This window comes from Nelusetta ayraudi, unplaced genomic scaffold (genome assembly GCF_046127955.1).
Source record: "Nelusetta ayraudi isolate G7.1 ecotype Tasmania unplaced genomic scaffold, CSIRO-AGI_Nayr_v1 ptg000053l, whole genome shotgun sequence".
Taxonomy (NCBI): Eukaryota; Metazoa; Chordata; class Actinopteri; order Tetraodontiformes; family Monacanthidae; genus Nelusetta; species Nelusetta ayraudi.
Window position 1 is genome coordinate 4,095,001 of NW_027466103.1, and position 18,589 is coordinate 4,113,589.

The following is an 18,589-nucleotide window of genomic DNA, read 5'->3' on the forward strand; positions in this document are numbered from 1 at the left end:
TGGTAACTTTCCATTCAATTAACAAATTGGGACTGCACTTTTTTCTTTAAGTCGACTGACTTAAGAATAGACGCGTGTGTTTCAGCCATTAGTTTCAGACATTAGATGGCCGAGTCAAAGGGAACCTCGGCGTCTCTCCTTCACTTCCACATTCTGCTTTTGCTCCTTTGGTCTATTTGTCGCGGGCCTGATGGAGTTAAAGGTCCCTCCTTGTGCGTGTGTGTGTGTGTGTGTTGTGTCTGAGCCAAACACATGAGGTGGAGTTTGGGTGATGTAACCACCCGGCAGAAGAGTCAGAGTGTTAATCTGATCCGCTGGAATTTGGAATCACGCTTCAAAAACAAGAGAGGTGAACTGGTTTTATGGGGTTCTTTTTTGCTCTCCTTCTCATTATTATCACTTTACGTAACAAGATCATTTCAAGCATTTGTGAGTGCATCCAGCACCAACCTGGAACTCTGTCCCCCTCCCCCTTCTCACCTTCAGACAACATACAGAGCAGAGACTCACCGTTCTGTTTTTCTCCCCCTAAGTGTTCGAGAACAAGGACAAGATCGTGATCGTGATGGAGTACGCCAGCAAGGGCGAGCTGTACGACTACATCAGCGAGCGCCGACGCCTGAGTGAGCGCGAGACCAGACGCTTCTTCAGACAGATCGTTTCCGCCGTCCATCACTGTCACAAGGTGAGAAACATGCACATCCGTCATCGTCTTCACCCCCTTAAATCCCTTCGCCCCTTCCCCCACCCCTACCCGACGCCACTCCCCCTCCCTCGGGAAAACAAGCCCACTTTGGGTTTTTTTTCCTTCCGGCGCCAAAACCCGCTCATGGTGATATTGACCAGGCAGCCGCGTAGCCAGTTCATCTGGGCTCCCCAGCGCTCCCTGCTGTTCTTGGCTGCCGCTGCTGCTTCTGCAACTGCAAGGAGTGGTCCTGTTTCTGGGAGGAGACAGAATGCAGGCCACTTCTGATCCCCCAAACTAGGCCTCCTCCACTTATTCCATCCTTGCTGCTCCAACAAAATCAGCGTCTTTGAGGCACCACGGTATTGAACTCTTTATTGAAATGACTATAAAAACAATGGAAAAATGGATGAAATACACCTATTTTATGACTTATTAATAAAATTTCTTCAAGTTCGGTGGGTCGCATTAAAAAGCTCAGGTCGCATATGGCCCCCGGGCCATAGTTTGCCCATGCCAGTTTCAACCGCAGGCCAGTGGGATGACGATGTCACCGCTCCCAGATAGGACGACCACAGCGGTGATTCTCAGCCAAGCGTCCTGCTGATGTTCTGGTGCGAGTCACCAGTGGTCACAGTTATACAGAGGTGAGCTTCCTGGCAGCCCAGTGACCAGTGAGAGACGCCAGCGGCCCCTCAGAGGGTCACACGTCGGTTCCAGGCCTATTTTCAGTTGTCTTTAATTCCCACGGTAACTGCGTGAGTTGTTATTTTGTGTTTTTTTTTCTCTTGGTGTTAAACCCAAGAAGAAGTTGCAACAGCGCCGTTCACTCCGGGCGCTGATTACAGGCTTGTGTTTGTCCGACAAGATGAGACGAGATTTGACATAGGGAAATATTGTCAGAAGTTGATGTGAAGACCCCCGGAGGAGACGAGAGGAATTACAAGACGTCAACAGGCGGCTCTGATTTCCCCCGAGGGAGAGAGAGAGAAAGAGAGACGGAGAGAGTGTGTGTGAAAAAGAGAGATAGAGAGAGAGAGAGTGAATGGACCTGTCCTCATCCCAATTAGTGCAGTAATGGAGTGAGTGACTCTCTGCCCTCTTGTCTTTCAGAATGGAGTGGTGCACCGGGACCTCAAACTGGAAAACGTGCTACTGGATGAAAACTGTAACATTAAGGTAAATCTCAAATCTTAGCACTCGGCTCTGAACCCTTCGAGTCTGCCGTCACATAGGGTTTGTTTCTTACGGCTTGTGCTGCTTCCACAGATCGCCGACTTCGGCCTGTCCAACCTTTACCACAAAGACAAGCTGCTACAGACCTTCTGCGGCAGCCCGCTGTACGCCTCACCAGAGATCGTCAACGGGAGGCCTTACCGCGGTCCCGAGGTGAGCAGGGGTGACCTCCTCTAGCTTGGGGAAGTTTTGTTTTTTGTTTGTTTTGTTTTTTGGCCTCAGGTTCTTGACATCTTAATGATCTTTTCAATTACTTCTGCTGCTCAACTTGCAATCAAAGAGTAAAAATGGCTCCCTCCTCCCACTCTGGGAAGTTCTACTTAGCCAACTACATTGTGACTCATTAGCCAAAATTAAAAACAAAAATTCGGACACCACTCTTATCGGCAGTAATAAGGTCATCTCGGTTGCATCATTAAAACGTCATGTCGGAAGGTGGTAATGAATCAGTCAGAAAATAGATCTATAAATTGATGTACACATATATCTGCATTTTGTGCCAAGTTCAGCCAATACTAAACATCTTCCCTCATTGAAAAAAAGCAACGCTCAGCTCTTCTCGCCTTTGGATCAGCGTGAGCAGTGAGTGAGTGAGTGACCATTGGTTGCACACTATTTTAAGCGATGCATTGTGGGATGCATTGAGTGGACTATACAACGAATACTGATGTTCACTCAAGATTCGGCCAAGGCTACAAACTGACGTAGCCCGTATGTAGCACGCTAGAGTCAGTCTGGGCCGGTTTGGGACATTGGAACATTCTGTAGGGCGTCACCCGTCATGTCGCCCTACGTTACAATAAAACAAAGAAAAGAAGAGACGAGAGGGGAGGGGGGGGCGGCAGCTTTTATGTCTTCAATTGCTAACATCCAATTTAGCGTAATTCGCTATAATTTACTCCAGAGTGCTAAAAACTACAGCAGCCCGATCGCCAGCAAAATGACAGAACTCCGGTCGGGGCCAAGGCCACAGAATTGCAGCAAACGCGCAGAGAACCGAAATAGATCCCGGGAGCGATGCCTGCCCTTGTCTCGCCCTCGGGAGGGTGAGCGCAAGGGGCTCTGCCAGGCGACCGGGACGAGTCTCACTTCCTCTCCCTAAACTGGGTCTAGGTCCGCCCCAGCCCTCTACCCACACCGGCTCTTGAAGCTCCTCAGGCTCCAGACGCCGGCTGTTATGTAACCGCTTCCTCAGAAAAGCCACATGGTATCAGGTCGGCGGTCACAAAGTGCTTTGCTTCTGCCCGAGAGAGCGAGGAGCCGGTGCTGAGATGTGACGCCTTCCACCGGTGGTGGAGTGCGATACTGAATGTATCATTGAATTTTTTTCACAATTTCCAGGACCTTTAAGTGTTTTTGTGATTTTAGTTCATGAGAAAACTCAGGACACTATTTAGACATTTTTGGTCAATTAAATTTGTTCACACCATGCGATGCCTTTCGCAACTTTGGAGCAGAAGTCGAAGAAGAGCTGGTTGTTTAGCCTCCATTCAGATTTTTTCCCCCTGGTATTCAAAATGATTTCATGAGCCTGTGTGAAAAAAAACAAAACAAAAGATTTTATTCTAACTTGATGGGCAACCCTGTTGTGATTTAAACATAGAGTTCAACATGTACAAATGCAATATCTACATACAAGTCTGAAGTATCCATCTTATTGAAAACGATCAATACAGATACCAATATTTCTATCAATATTATCAACATTTGGATTGATGCGCCCACCATTAACCACCAGACGGAACGCAGCCCCCCCACCAAGAAGAACCAATCTGACCTGAGCTGAGTTGTGACTGTGGTTGCATAACGCTCGACCCGATGCACCTCCTCTGTTTGATTTTCTGACTTCATCTTTACTGACAGATCCTTTTAAAGCTTCCTCTCTGTATTTTTTTCTCTCTCGACCAGGTGGACAGCTGGGCTCTGGGGGTGCTGCTGTACACGCTGGTCTACGGTACCATGCCGTTTGACGGGGGCGACCACAAGAACCTCATTCGCCAGATCAGCAACGGCGAGTACAAAGAGCCCGCCCAGTCCTCGGGTAAGTGAACGCACCGCCAAACGCGTGGTGGTCTGTCACCAGACTTGACACACATTTAGCTACGTTCTGATGAGAAAATAGCAGTGCAGTAACTGTCAGTTTACAATTTACAGACAGTCTCAACAGTTTCAACTGTCTTTTTTTTTTTTTTTTTTTTAGCTTTAGAACAAACAAAAACAGTCTAAGCTCTAATCTGAATCCAGAACTGCCTTAATTTCACTTTCTTCATCTTTAGCTGCCAGTTTGCTGCTGTCAATCATCAACACTAAACCTTCACACAAACCTGTGAAAAGAAGTGAAAAGTGCAATGTTGATTTCTTTTTTTTTAAAAATATATATATATTATTTGTTTTTACATGCTTACTTTAATAAGAATGCAGAATGCCTTCTGCAAAGTCTTTTCTCAGTGGAGAAATTAAAAAAGAGTTGTGTTAATATTAACCTCATTGCATGTCGGGATGGATTTGGAATTGAAACACATGAATACGCAGATAAACACAATATTAAGGTTGCCCTAATTAAATATTTGCATTACAATTCTGCTAAACGTCTTTATTTGTACTTTCCAGTGGTTATTTCCTTTTCATACTGATGAATGATCACAGCTGCAGTCAAGCCTGCTTCATCACAGTTTACTGCCAAGTGTCTTTTGTGTATGCAAGACCATCCATCCATCCATTTTCAATACCCACTTTATCCTGCACTCGTGGTTGCAGGGGTCAGCTGGAGCCTCTCCCAGCTGTCATAGGGCAGAGGCAGGGTGACACCCTGGACGAGTCAGAGTGCAAGGCCGAAAAACAAAATGATAAGAATATTTTTTGTTTGTTTGTTTTTCCCTGTCAGATGCTCGCGGGCTGATCCGCTGGATGCTGATGGTGAACCCGGAGCGCCGGGCCACGGTGGAGGACATCGCCAACCACTGGTGGGTGAACTGGGGCTGGAAGAGCAGTGTGTGCGACTGCGAGAGCCAGCGCGACCTTGGCGGCTCGCCCATGCTGGCCCGCTTCATCGACTGGCAGAACCGGGCCGAACCGCGCGGCCCCGGTGCCAAACCTCCTGAGCCGCCGCTGCGCCAGAGGCCCAAGAAGTCCAAGAAGGAGAACGTGGAGGCGGGAAGTCCTGAGGGTGGAGCTGGAGACAAGCCGGGCCTGAAGAGGCCCAAAGGCATCCTAAAGACCAGGGTGACGGAGAAGCAGCAGCCGCCTGCCAGCCTGCAGGGGGCGCCGCTGTCTCCGTCCACACTGCTGCTGCCGCGGCAGCAGTGCAGGGGGGGGGTGGAGGAGGCCACCACGCCGGAGCGGGAGGAGGACGAGGAGGATGAGGAGGATGTTGGAGAGGAAGAGGGGGATGTTGGGGAGGAGGAAGGGGAGGGGCCGACTCTGCGGGGGGGCTCGCCCGCCAAGACGGCGCCGTCGCTGCCCAAGAAGGGCATCTTGAAGAACAACCAGCAGCGGGAGTCGGGCTACTACTCCTCGCCCGAGCGCAGCGAGTCCTCCGAGCTGCTAGGGGGCACCAGCATGTCCCTGCTGGCCGCCTCACCGCCGCGGAGGTCCATGGGCCGCAAGGGCATCTTGAAGCGCAACGGCAAGTACTCCACCCACAGCGGACCCCCGTCGGCCACCACCTCTGCAGCTCCGGGCCCGCCGCCCCCACCGCCTGACTCAGGCCTGTCCCGCAGCCAGAGTCGACCCTCGAGCATTGTGGGCGAGGACGGCGGCAGCGTACTGGCGCTGTCACCCGCCTCACTTGGTGGCGCTGCCGAGTGGCACCCCACCTCGCCGCGCCACCACCCCAACATCAGGGCCTGCGTGTCGGCCGAGAACCTGCTGCACCTCGCCCACTTCAAGGGCTTCCAGGCCTTGGCCCCGGGCCACCAGGGAGGGGCCAAGTTCAGCCGCGGCCCCAGGATCAGGGGCTCCCCTGGGGACAACGGCAGCTTCTCCCTGCTGGGGGACCTGGAGGACATGACTCAGGTGTACCAGCAAGCCCTGGACATCAGCAGCAAGCTCACCTAGCAGGAACCAGGAGCAGGAACTGTGTGTGTGTGTGTGTGTGCGTGTGTGTGTGTGTGTGTGTGTGTTTTATGGGGCGGGCATTAACGACCGGTGTGTTACTGGGATACACCTTTTGGGGAATGATTGGTTTTCCCAACAGAGAGAGAATTGAGATGGGAAGTTTGCTAGCATGCTCACACACTCTGGCACACACGCACTCTCTCTCTCTCTCTCTCTCTCTCTCTCTCTCTCTCTCTCTCTCTCTCTCTCTCTCTCTCTCTCTCTCTCTCTCTCTCTTTCTCACAGACACACACACACACATACACATACTCACACACACACACACATGCACAGATGTACACACTAAGGTGCACTATGCTGGCCAGATGAAATTCAGTTAGGCTTTTGTGCACAGCAGAGAAGGAGAGAGGCAGAGAGCGAGAGAGAAAGAGAGAGAGAGAGAGAGAGAGAGAGAGAGAGAGAGACCTCTGCCACCCAGTCCGGAGGCTCTGCTGTGTCTTTAACATGTTTACATATTCAGCAAGAAAAAGGAAAGTTAACAATCACAAACGCCAAAAGAAGTGGCCAGAGAGCGGCGGCCGGCTCTCCTCGCTCTCCACCGCCGCCGCTGCCGCCGCCACCACCACCGCCACCACCCACTGGGAGTTTACAAAAGCACCTTAAACACACACACACACTCACACTCAAAAGAGAAAATAAAACTCACACAGAGCACATGCTTTTGTTGTCAGGGTGAGGGGGAAGGGAAAAAACAACAACATAACAACAAACCAGGGTCTTGTTCCAAAAAAACAAAAACAAAACAACAACTTTGCTGATTATTTATTCTTTTTTTTTGTAGCTGTGTTTTGTTGTTTTGAGTGCAAAACTGAACTGGCCGGCCGCTGGCTGATACTGGAGCCTTCACTCTTTGGGTGCAACTGACGTAGAGAAGAAGCAAATACGTACCATTATAGCTTCTTAAAGGTGTATCTCCTGTATGTGTGTTGATACCGGGGGAGGAGGGGTATGTAGGAAGTGCCTTTTTTTGATTCATCTTCCTCAGAGTGGAGGGGAACCAGCAGGCCGGCCTATCGCCAGTGATGCTTTTAATTTTTAATGTTTTTTTTTGTTGTTTTTTTTTAATCGAAATGAGCAGTGACCCAGGGCCTTTGAGCACACGTTCTGCCAAACTTGACATCATCCCAAAGGGTCAAAAGTCGCTGTCCAAAGATCCAGATCAGAGGGCAGCAGTTTGCATCCAAAGGCAGCTCCTCCGTTTTGGGGCCTCGTCAGCAGTTTTTGGCAGCTCCGCCTCGAGAAGCAGGTCTGGAGGGGCTTCGTCCAGTGGACCCCCCCCCACCCCCGGGATGCACATGGATCCCTGGACATCGGGGATGTTTGCTTGGCTGGTTATTCTTTCGAAGCCACCCGCCGGAGCAGGCTGTGGAAGAAAAGGCTCTTTGGTCTTTTTAATCTGTAATCTGTTTCTTTTGAATTTTCTCCGGCCAAAGAGCTGCCAAGGCCTCCATTATTAACCGGCTGGCGGTTAATAATTCACCCAAAGCTATTAGAAAAGGCTAAGTCAGGTAGTTTGTTTTAGTGTGCTGATGACGCGGCAAATTCCTCTGACCGAGGCGTGTTGACATTTGAGATCTCGATCAGCGCTGGCCCGACTCAGCACTCAGGTGGGATCTGCAGCTCTCAGCCCTCCAGCTGTGTAAACTGCTCCATTATGTCAACCAAGCACAAGTTGCCCCGGCAACTTTTTTTTGACAGTACGAGGGAAAAAAGGCAATGTTTAGAGACTTAGAGCTAGAGGGAAGAATGAGTAGAAGAAGAAAGAAGGAGAAATAGAAGGACAAGAAGAAGAAGGAGAAAAGCTTTTGTGATAGTCTGGAAGAATGCTAAGAACATGGTGGACTTTCCTACCTGGATAGATCGAGAAGTTTTATTTTGAAAGGGTCTGCAACGTAGTAGTAGTAGTAGTAGTGAAGGAAGTGGTTAGAAGACTAGAGGGATGGTTTTGTGTAAGTACCAAAGAAGTTTTTGCCAAGTTTTGATAGAATCTTAAGAAACAAGACTCCCCCCTCCCCCACAGACACAGACACACACACACACACACACACACACACACACACACCATTGGTTCAACCTCAAGTTTATTTTTCTTTTCTTTTTTTTCTTTTTCTGGTCGAGGAAGTAAACCCGGAGACAACAAGTGTTGGATGTGAAAAACAGGTCCTGGGTCAGGATGAGACTGACAGAGCCGTTGCGTATTATATTGCATTTAATTGCCTTTTGTATTGTATTTTTTTTTATTGTCAACTGGATTTACAGTGAGAAAATTATACTATGTTAGTATTTTTTGCTTTATTATGCTTCTGTTTTTGATTTTCCAAAATATAAGAAACTTTATATATTGCTTCATGCCATGGCAGCAAATGATGCTTTCTTCCTCGAAGTGGAGGGAGTCTGTACCAGACACAGACAGAGCCAATCTGGAAGGGATTTGGTCCCAACCCCACTCCCCCTTTTTTTTCTTCTTATTTTTTGTTCTCACCAGTCAGTTTAAAAAGTCAAAAGAGTGACTTTCGTGTTTAACAAAAAAAAATGGGTGAAATGAAAGAAACCTGTGAAAACATATCAAAAAGCTCAATCTGGAAAAAGAAATGATCCCACCTCTGCCGAAGTAGACAACGTTTTGAATGCTGGAACAACTGGAGACAAAATGGGGAATGAAAGCATTTACATCTGCCAAACTGGAATAAGCGGTGTGTATCTGTTAGTTAGCAGAAAGTCTAATCATAGGAAAACTTGACTGGATATTGTTAAGACATAAATAATAGTATTGTGTTATTTAAGCGTTATTTTTGATATGGCTCATTACATTTGTTTGCCAATATTGGCTGCTTTGTTTTTTTGTTTTTTTGTTTGTTTTGCGATTCTAGACTGCCAAGGTAGATTAAGTTGTGTGCCTTTGGTCTCTTTTATGAACTTTCTTGTTTGTTTGTTTTTATAATGAAAAAATATTATCTATGTGTTTTTATACTTGTATTTATTGGTGATCAAGCCATTTCATTGTGTCGATAAAATGCCCATTGCTCATGCTTTGGGCCTCCTCCTGACCGTGTTGTGTTTAGGGCACACTGCACATACAGATACGGTTGTGTTTTATTGATAAAAGTGGAATCATCTCATGGTGAAATCAGCGGCCGAGCGACTATTTTCTGAGACTAGTCGAGCGATAAGAGACCCTCAGACCGTGTAAAATGTCTTAATTCATTTCTACTCAACACGATGCATCTCTTGTACTGTATCCACTCAATTAAATGGATCTCCAAAGTCTTTTGTTTCACTTTGACTGTGTGTGTTTGTGTGGTCTCTCGCTCCATAATTGAAGTCATACTGGAATTAGAATATTAGCTTTTGAAAAGAATCCCTAATAAATAGAAACCTTTCTTTGGTTTATGGACTATTATTGGGCAGTTTCTCTGTCGCACACTTGGCAAACATCCTCGGCTGGGAGGGTCGAGGTTGCTGTCTGTGGCACACATCCAGAGTTTCTATCAACAAGTGCTTCCAAAAAGTTTTAGCCTCCCAAAGTTGAAACTGGAACGTGCCGATGCAATGGACTTTTCAAGTTATTTATCTTCGATCCTGTGGTGAGGCTATAAACAAATATTCCCAGAGGGTGCAAATTGGGGGCCGGAAGCACAAATAATCAGCCCTCCTCGTCTTCTCTGTCAGCAGGGGACGAGTGTAAAACGAACTATTAATGGATGGCCTCATTTCACTGCCTTTTCTCAGAATACGTGGCCCAGAAACCTCAATGTGTGAATCCTGAGGCTGCAGGATGGGCAGTTCCAGCGTGATGGATTCAGTTTGCCAAATAAATGAAGCAGTGCGGCCAGAAGGTGGGCGTGAGAATGTCAGCGTTCTTTTACTGAAACCTCAGTCCGCCGCTGGAACTGAGTGAATATTGAGGCAAACAACCCCAAACTCCACAAATTGTACCTTAGCTCAATAAACTAGCCAACAAACTTCAGTTGCTCTTGTTTTTCAGGAAACATACCAAACATTTAGGAAACTAATTGTCTCTTTCCAAACATCATCATCTTTCCAGGGGACCACAAACAAATGGCTAAATTTGAGACGGGGGGATGAAAAATAAAATTCTGAAAATGTGCATTCCCAATGTGCACTGGGCCGTTTGAACGTGAACTTCCTGAAACCAGCTTGTTGACCAAGGCAGGAGGAGTGGACGAGTTAGGAGCTGCTGAAACCTGTTGCTAAACGAGCTCCACTTGCCACTGGTGATCCACCTGATGAGACGCACCTGGTCTGGGAGAATGTGAAGCTCCGGTCCCAGCAGCACAGAGGAGGCACAGATCCACGGATGGGCGCCGATCCACTCCATGGATGTGTAGGTTAATCTTAATATTTCTTTGTTTTTGTGCTTTTTGGTGTTTATGTGTTTCCCTGTTGGATTCGAGTGGGCGGCGGTCTCGTGATGAACCAGGATCAGGCAATAACTGTTCAAATGGAATTCACAGAATAAGACACATAAAAGGCCTTCATGTGGAATTTTCCAGCTGTTCACGTCCACTGTAGTTGCTGTGCTGCTGACAGAATCGAAGATGTTCACACAAGAAATGCAGATGGCTGTTGTGATGTGGTGTGGGGGTGCAGAGGGCTGTACTAGAGAAACCTGTGGGCTCTGGGAAAAATGTTTTTTGGCTTTTTACTGGTGATTGACAGTCAACCAGCCCCAATCAACGAAAAAAATAAAATAAAAATCCAATGCTGGTCAATTTCCACCCAAACTACACAGTTCCAGTTACAGAGTGGAAACCAGGCGGCGGCTCACCTGAGCACCTTGGCAGAACCACTGTTGATATTAATTACGTATCCACCAAATGGTCAAGGCTTGTTTTTCTTTCCTTCTCCAGTTTCTTTCTTTTCTTTTTTTCTTTTTTTAAGTGCCCAGCACACCTGCTGCAAATTATATTAGTGAAGTTCACACTTTTAGGGGAGGGGTGGAATTTATTTTTTCTTTCTTTTTGCTGGTTAGCGTCCTGACAGTGTCAAAGCAATGGCAGCAGCAGCCGCAGCAGCAGCAGCAGCAGACGACAACGACGACGACGACTACATGAAGCAGAGGAGAGAGTCTGGTTTTGCTGCTGCTGCCGAGTCTTTGGCTCTTTGGTCGTGATGAGGACGGCAGACGCGCTGACACACCGCTGCATGCTTTGGAAGAAGCTCAGATCCAAAAACATTTAGTGAAATCAGCAGAGTGCGGTGCAGTGCAGTGGGATCTAGGCTCCTGCAGTCACACATTGAAGCTGTTATCCCGAGTCTGAAATTGGCCCGGCGGCCAGTCCGCCCTATAAAATGAGCCCTTTAAGCCTTCTATTTAGAAACTGCTCTCGGATCAATGTAATCTTTTCGTCAGGGTGACAGCGAGCGACATTCAAATCACATGAATCATCGCGGAGAGTATTACTCGTACTTACTCTGGGACTTCTCCTTTTTTTCTCACAGGGGGAGCAGAGTAATCTTGGAACTTGGAGCAAGCACAGGTGTCTTTGTTTTAGGGGGGAAATTCCACTTGTCGAGACACGAGAGAGCAGACGGAGTACAAGCGACAATAATGTAAAAAGAAAATGCAAAAAATTATAAAATCGCCGGGCAGTTCAGCCATCTGCAAAGGCCAGCGTCGGGAAGAAAAAAAACCCAACAACGTCAAAAGAGAAAATTCCTCTGAAATGTCGAGGGCCCTGTCGCTGATACCATCTCACTTTCAAAGGAAACTTCAATTTCTTCGAATAAATTATAGATGACTTTTTTTTGGCCTCCTTGAATAAAGTCTAGCTGTTGGCCCCCCTCAACCAGTCCCCCACACCCCTCCCCCTGGTGCAGAGCTTTTATTGGTGGAGATGGCGGTGCGTTCAGGTGCCAGTGGCCCCGCAGGTATGCTGAGGGCCTACTTGCTGTTGGCTGCTGTTGCTGCTGTTACTGCTGTGGCTACTAATGCGGCTGCTGCACGGCAAAAGTTTTCATCAAACCGAGCTTCTGATTCGACTGCAGGATAAACAATCAGAAGGTGCCGAGGCTGCAGAAAGTCCTGCTTCTTGACTGCCGCTGATGCTCCGTCGCAGCAACGACAGTCTGGAGGCGCTGCGCTTTGTCGCGTTTGCACTTTTGGAACGCAGGCGCACAGATCCGTGCTCCTACGTGCGCTGCTTTTGTTTCACATGTCCTCTTTCTCCTCAACCCTCCCCACCCGCTCCTTCTGTCGGAATTTATCTCGCTGCTTTTTACAAAAAAATATCAATTGAACGTTTATGTGAAAGAGACAAGCATACTAATGAACATAACATAAACACAAGTACAAGTAGTTTTTGTAAATATGCAAGAGTTAGCAAAACTGCTAATTTACATCTTGTGTCTCTTGGTTGGCCACATATATATACAGATTAAAAAAAGTCACTAAAAAAACAAGTTACAAACTATTAAATAACAAATACTTGCTTACATGGTAGTGAAGTGCACGTTATACAATAGCGCAACTGAAAGTATACTTTGATGAAATAAAGTACTTTCCTGCATCCCTGCAGGACTCTTCTTCCTCTTTGCCATGTTAACATTGTTTCTGGACGGAACAAAGTTCTTCTGCCGCCTTTCCATCGTTATTCCTACACGCCGGGAGCCACACACACACACACACACACACACACACACACACACACACACACACACACACACATCCAGCTCTCCAGTCCCTCTCCTGCCCAGATGGCTATTTTTAGCAGGTCTTCTGGAATTTGTTGCTGACTGGCTGCTGCGGGTTGTCTGGGCGGCCATCTCTTCTGGAATGTCTGGCCTACTCTCAAACCGCTCCAGAGTCCCAGCGCAGGGCAGGGTGGGGTGGGCCCACAGCCCGGGGGCTCTGATTACGGCCTCGGCCGGCTGCAGCGACAGGGAGGAAACGTCTCTCTGTAGCCCCAACATGAGGGCCGAGCAGGAGCATCGCTCCCTCCCGACTCCTGCTGGTTTAATGCCATAAACTAGAAACTATGCACTGTGAAATAAAGTTCAGCAACAGCGTGTTTAGCCCTCTGTTTACAGCTGCTCAGTTAACAAGAACACACACACACACACACACACACACACAGAGTCTTAGCTTCCCTCTGAAAGTGGTGCTTCGATGGAGCTTGCACGTTTGGAAGAAGATGAAAAAAACGGGTGAAGCTTTCCAGGGTGGAGTCAGGATCGAGGGTGGATTCGGGATCTGAGGTGGAGTCAGGATCGAGATCGAGGGCGGAGTCAGGAATCCGCCATCTGCGCCATGTAACCGCCGTGCTGCAAATTGCTGCTGATCCTGCTGATTCTCTGTGAGCTAATGATAGAAATTCACATCGCAGGACATCTTGATCCGATTAGAATCGAGATGCAAGTAGGCAAGTAGAGAGAGAGAAAGAGAGAGGGAGAGAGAGATTTATTTTCAAAGACAACTTTATTTTCCGCTTTTACAGTTTCATTTTGTTTCTTTTAAAAACTTCTTGTTCAATGAAATAAAAAACAAGCACATAAGCATACCTTATACAGTAGGGCAAAAAAGTATTTGGCAGCCAATGATTCTGCAAGTTGTCCCACTTAAAAAGATGAGACAGGTCTGTAATGTTCATTATAGGTACACTTCAACTGTGAGAGACAGAATGTAAAAAAATAAATAAAAATCCAGTAAATCACATTTTATGATTTTCAAAGTATTTATTTGTATAATGGTGCAGAAAATAAGTATTTAATCAATAACAAAAGTTCAGCTCATTTGTAATGTAACCCTGGTTGGTAATGACAGAGGTCAAACGTTTCCTGTAGGTCTTCACCAGGTTTGCACACACTATAGCTGGTATTAAAGCTGGTGTTGCTGTCCATTAAAAACAAGTTCAAATCCATACCCTGGCCGTTACAGTTTTTCCCAATTGCTGAAACACAAAAGCCAATTCTTTAAACCAAATGATCAGTTCTCTAAACACATTTAATGAAACTAGGCCCCATTTGCAAAACCATAAACACATTTCACATGAGGACACATTTCACAAAACACAATCATCCTTTTTTCATAAATCTAAAAACCTTTTGTCTTGCTAAAACACAAGTTGCTAAAACTCTGAAACTCTCAAATTCTCAAATTAAAGCTCATGTGATGCAAAATGCTTGCCATAGTCAGCAAAATGAAAACACAATGAACACACCTGGCTTCATTCATTAAACATAACGACTCAAAATTTAAGACTGCTGCAAATGATGTGACTAAACCTATAAAAGACAGTTCAGAGTGCACAGTTTGCTGAAGGTTCAAACAAACACAATGAACGGAGCCAGAGTCAGAGTCAGAGGAGTTTGAGTGAGAGGAGGCAGAGGGGCAATCCAAGGAGGAAGAGGAGTAGGCCAAGGAGGCAGAGGAGCAGGCCAAGGAGGCAGAGGAGCAGGCCAAGGAGGCAGAGGAGTGGGCCAAGGAGGCAGAGGAGTAGGCCCAGGAGGGAGAGAAAGACAAACTCGCACCACCATTACAGATGAGATGCAAGCAACAGTCATTGATCATGTCATTGTCCATGGCATGACAATGACTGAAGCAGGACTAAGAGTCCATCCAAACCTGAGTAGGTTCTCAGTGGCCACCATTATCAGGGCATTCAGAGAACACAAAAGGTATTGTACTGTATCGCTGTGTTGGTCACTACAGATTTTTACAGTACAGTGGAGTACAATTGGTTTCATCTCAGTTGCTATATTGCAAAACATGTCCATTGATTCTTCTACTGAATGCATGTTTTTTTTTTTTTTTTTTTTTTTTTTTACAGTAGAGTACATTCAAGTTAGGACTGTAATGCATGTTTGTTTTTCTAGAGTGGAAAGAATGCCACATGGATGTGGGAGGGTTGCCATATTTTCACCAGCACAACAAACCCTCATTGTGGATATGGTACAGGAGAACATCATCAGACTCCGAGAAATCAGGGGCAGAGTCATTGCTGACAATATCAACTTTGAGAACATTGACAATGTCAGCTTGACCTCAGTAGGCCAAGTTCTCCCGCACCAAAGGGTGCTCATGAAGCAGGCCTATAGGGTAACCTTTAAGCACAACTCTGATGGAATCAAAGACCTGCGTTACGAGTATGTGCAAGTAAGTATACATCCATGTTCACATTACAGTGGATGCACATACTGTGTTGCTCAGTGGCCTACAGTACAACTGTACAATACTGTGCTACTGTATTGACTGTTGTTCTGGAAACTTTGACATTTTCACAGAGAATATTCCGGTTGGACTCGATGGCCAGACCTCATGAGTGCAACTTCCTGGATGAGGCTGGATTCAACCTCATGAAACGAAGGCAAGGAGGCCGTAATATCATTGGCCAAAGAGCTATCATTGAGGTTCCTGGACAATGTGGGGAGAACATCACTCTTTGTGCTGCCATGAGTTCAGAGGGGTTTGTCCACCGGCATGCTGTCCTTAGCTCATTCAACGCCCGACGTCTCCTCACCTTCGTGGTAGAGCTACGAGACACCTCCTGGACCGCCAGCAACAGAATCCTGGGCCTGCAGATCATCTCATTTATGTAATTATTTGGGACAATTTTTGTTTCCGTTGAACAAACCAGATTCCAACAATTCTTCAATGTCTGTCTGCAACCCTACTCACCTTTCCTCAACCCCATAGAGGAGTTGATGGGGTTTTCCTCATCCCCATAGAGCAGTTTTTCTCATCATGGCCTATGCACCTGGCCTGTGATGATGTGCCTGTGGAGGCCTTCCAAAGCTGGACCCGCAATGCCAAGGCGTTCTTCCCACGTTGCCTGGAAAGAGACAATATTGCCTGCGAAGTAGATGAGGTCCTTTGGCTCGACCCAGCACAACAACGTGATGCCGCATAATGATTACGTGTGTGTGTGGCATGAATACTGTAAATAAAAAAAAATCACACCCTGAGCATTGTTTTCAATGAGTATTGGTGTGTGTAATGGATCCTCTGTAGTGTTTGCATTGAGTTGTGATCCAGTACAGTAGTGTACATACTGTATTTTCTGTAGATATTTACATACCATTCTTATGAAACACACAACTATGAATGTCAAATACTCTACAGTGATATATTCTGAGACCAGATACTGTAAGGTTTCCAAAAATGTGCTTTGGCAGTTATGAAAAAAGAGCATTCTCACACACTGAACATTGTGTTTTCAGCTGTTTTGGTTGTAATGTGTAATGATCTGTGTAGTGTTTAAATTTCCGCAGGCTTGGAGGAGCTGTTTAGGTGTGAAAGTCTGAATTTTGAAGAGAGAAGGTGTGGTTTTGTTTATGTAGCTTTAGAAGAGTGTGTTACACCCGAGGCTCCCATACTCATCTTGGGAAACCTAAAAACCTGACACCCTGACCGGTACAGCGACCGCATCACTGCAGACGCCGCACCGATCCGCCTGTTGATCTCACGCTCCATCTTGCCCTCACTCATGAACAAGACCCCGAGACTTGAACTCCTCCTCCTGAGGCAGGATCTCTCCACCGACCCGGAGAGGGCAAACCACCTATTTCAGGTCAAGAACCATGGCCTTGGACTTGGAGGTGCTGATTCTCATCCCAGCCGCTTCACACTTTGCTGAAAACCGCCCCAGTGCACATTGGAGGTCCTGGCTAGATGAAGCCAACATGACCACATCATCTGCAAAGAGTGGAGATGCAATCATGTGGTTCCTGAACCGGACTCCCTCCGGCCCCTGGCTGCGCCTAGAAATTATGTCCATGAAAACAATGGACAGAACCAGTGACAAAGGACAGCACCTGCTGGAGTCCAACATGCACTGGGAACAAGTCTGACGTACTGCTGGAGATGCGAACCAGACTCCTGCTCCAATCATACAGGGACCGAACGGCCCATAACAGAGGTCCCTGGGCCCCATACTCCTGGAGAACCCCCCACAAGATGCGTCGATGGACACAGTCGAACGCCTCCTCCAAATCCACAAAGCACATGTAGACTGGTTGGACGAACTCCCATAAACCCTCAAGCACCCGACGGAGAGTGTAGAGCTGGTCCAGTGTTCCATGACCCTGACGGAACCCGCACTGTTCCTCCTGAATCCGAGGTTCGACTATTGGCCGTATCCTCCTCTCCAGCACCCTGGAATAGACTTTACCGGGGAGGCTGAGGAGTTGAATCCCTCTATAATTAAAGCACACCCTCCGGTCCCCCTTCCTAAAAAGAGGAACCACCACCCCAGTCTGCCAGTCCAGAAGCACTGTCACCAACCGCCAAGTGATGTTACAGAGACGTGTCAGCCACGACAGTCCCTGCACATCCAGAGACTTGAGGTACTCGGGGCGAATCTCATCCACCCCCTCCGCCACCAAGGAGCTTTCCGACCACCTTGGTAACTTCGACTTGGGTAATGGATAAGTCCTCCCCCGAGTCCCCCGCCTCAGCTTCCTTGTGGAAGTGGAAGACGCAATGGCAGGATTAAGGAGATTCCTTCCACTGCCGGACATCATTCCTAGTTGAAGTCACCATCTCCCCACCTGCACCGTAAACAGTGTTGTGGCGAACTGCTTCCCCCTCCTGAGGTGCCGGACGGTTTGCCAGAACTTCTTCGAGGCCGACCGAAAGTCCTCCTCCATGGCCTCCCTGAACTCCTCCCAAGCCCGAGTTTTTGCCTCCACTACCGCCCGAGCTGCAGCACGCTTGGCCTGCCGGTACCCATCAGCTGCTTCCGGAGCCCTATGACCCATCATGGCTCGATAGGACTACCTCTTCAGCTTGACGGTGTCCCTTACTTCCGGTGTCCACCACAGGATTCGGGGGTTACCACCTCGACAGGCACGGGAGACCTTGCGACAATAGAGCAATAACAATGGAGGTGGAGAACATGGTCCATTCGGACTCAATGTCTCCAACCTCCCCTGGGATCTGGGAGAAGCTCTCCCGGAGGTGGGAGTTGAAGACTGCACTGACAGAGGGCTCAACCAGACATTCTCAACAAACCCTCACTATACGTTTGGGCTTGTTGAGTCTCAGTTGACAGCTCAGCCCCTCTCTTCACCCGAGTGTCCAAGACACATGGACGGAGGTCAGATGACACAACAACAAAGTCGATCATCACCGTCCCAGGGCATCCTGATGCCAAGTGCACCGGTGGACACCCCTGTGCTCGAACATGGTGTTTGTTATTGTAATGGAAAAGTATTCTTGTGTTATTCTTTATCTTGGTTTATATTGTATGATCACTAGTAGCACGTGTAAACTGTTAGAATCCTAGGCTAACATATACGCATCGTATTTCACTTTCTTTTATGGCCTGCCACTGATGTGCTCATCCTCTCCCTGTACAGGATATGAGCTGTGAAATCGGTCAACTATCGTATAGTCGTTGGTTTGTCTCTCTCTGTTCTCCTCCCTGTTCTTTCCTTATCTCTTCCCCTCCCGGCCCACTGTATAAAAGACCTTCTTCCTCCTTCCCTCTTTGCACATGCACTCGCACTCCCATTTTTACTGTGTTTTGTGCCTCGGAGCTCCGATCCCTTTTTTATTGTTTGTTCATTAAATTACTAATTATCCCAGCATTC

At 47.4% G+C, this 18,589-nt stretch overlaps 2 protein-coding genes across 2 annotated transcripts in view; one reads left to right on the forward strand and one right to left on the reverse strand.

Annotated features, from left to right (window-relative positions):
* nuak1b (NUAK family, SNF1-like kinase, 1b) overlaps nucleotides 1–9,304 on the forward strand; it is a 20,212-nt gene extending 10,908 nt beyond the window's left edge. Inside the window, exons 3-7 of the mRNA XM_076038088.1 lie at nucleotides 534–685; nucleotides 1,799–1,864; nucleotides 1,955–2,074; nucleotides 3,830–3,962; nucleotides 4,806–9,304. Of these exons, the coding sequence (XP_075894203.1) occupies nucleotides 534–685; nucleotides 1,799–1,864; nucleotides 1,955–2,074; nucleotides 3,830–3,962; nucleotides 4,806–5,977 (1,643 nt within the window). The 3' untranslated portion in view covers nucleotides 5,978–9,304. The remainder of the gene's footprint in view (nucleotides 1–533; nucleotides 686–1,798; nucleotides 1,865–1,954; nucleotides 2,075–3,829; nucleotides 3,963–4,805) is intronic.
* LOC142896435 (uncharacterized) overlaps nucleotides 1–18,589 on the reverse strand; it is a 393,522-nt gene that overhangs the window by 268,669 nt on the left and 106,264 nt on the right. The gene's annotated exons all lie outside the window — the stretch shown is intronic.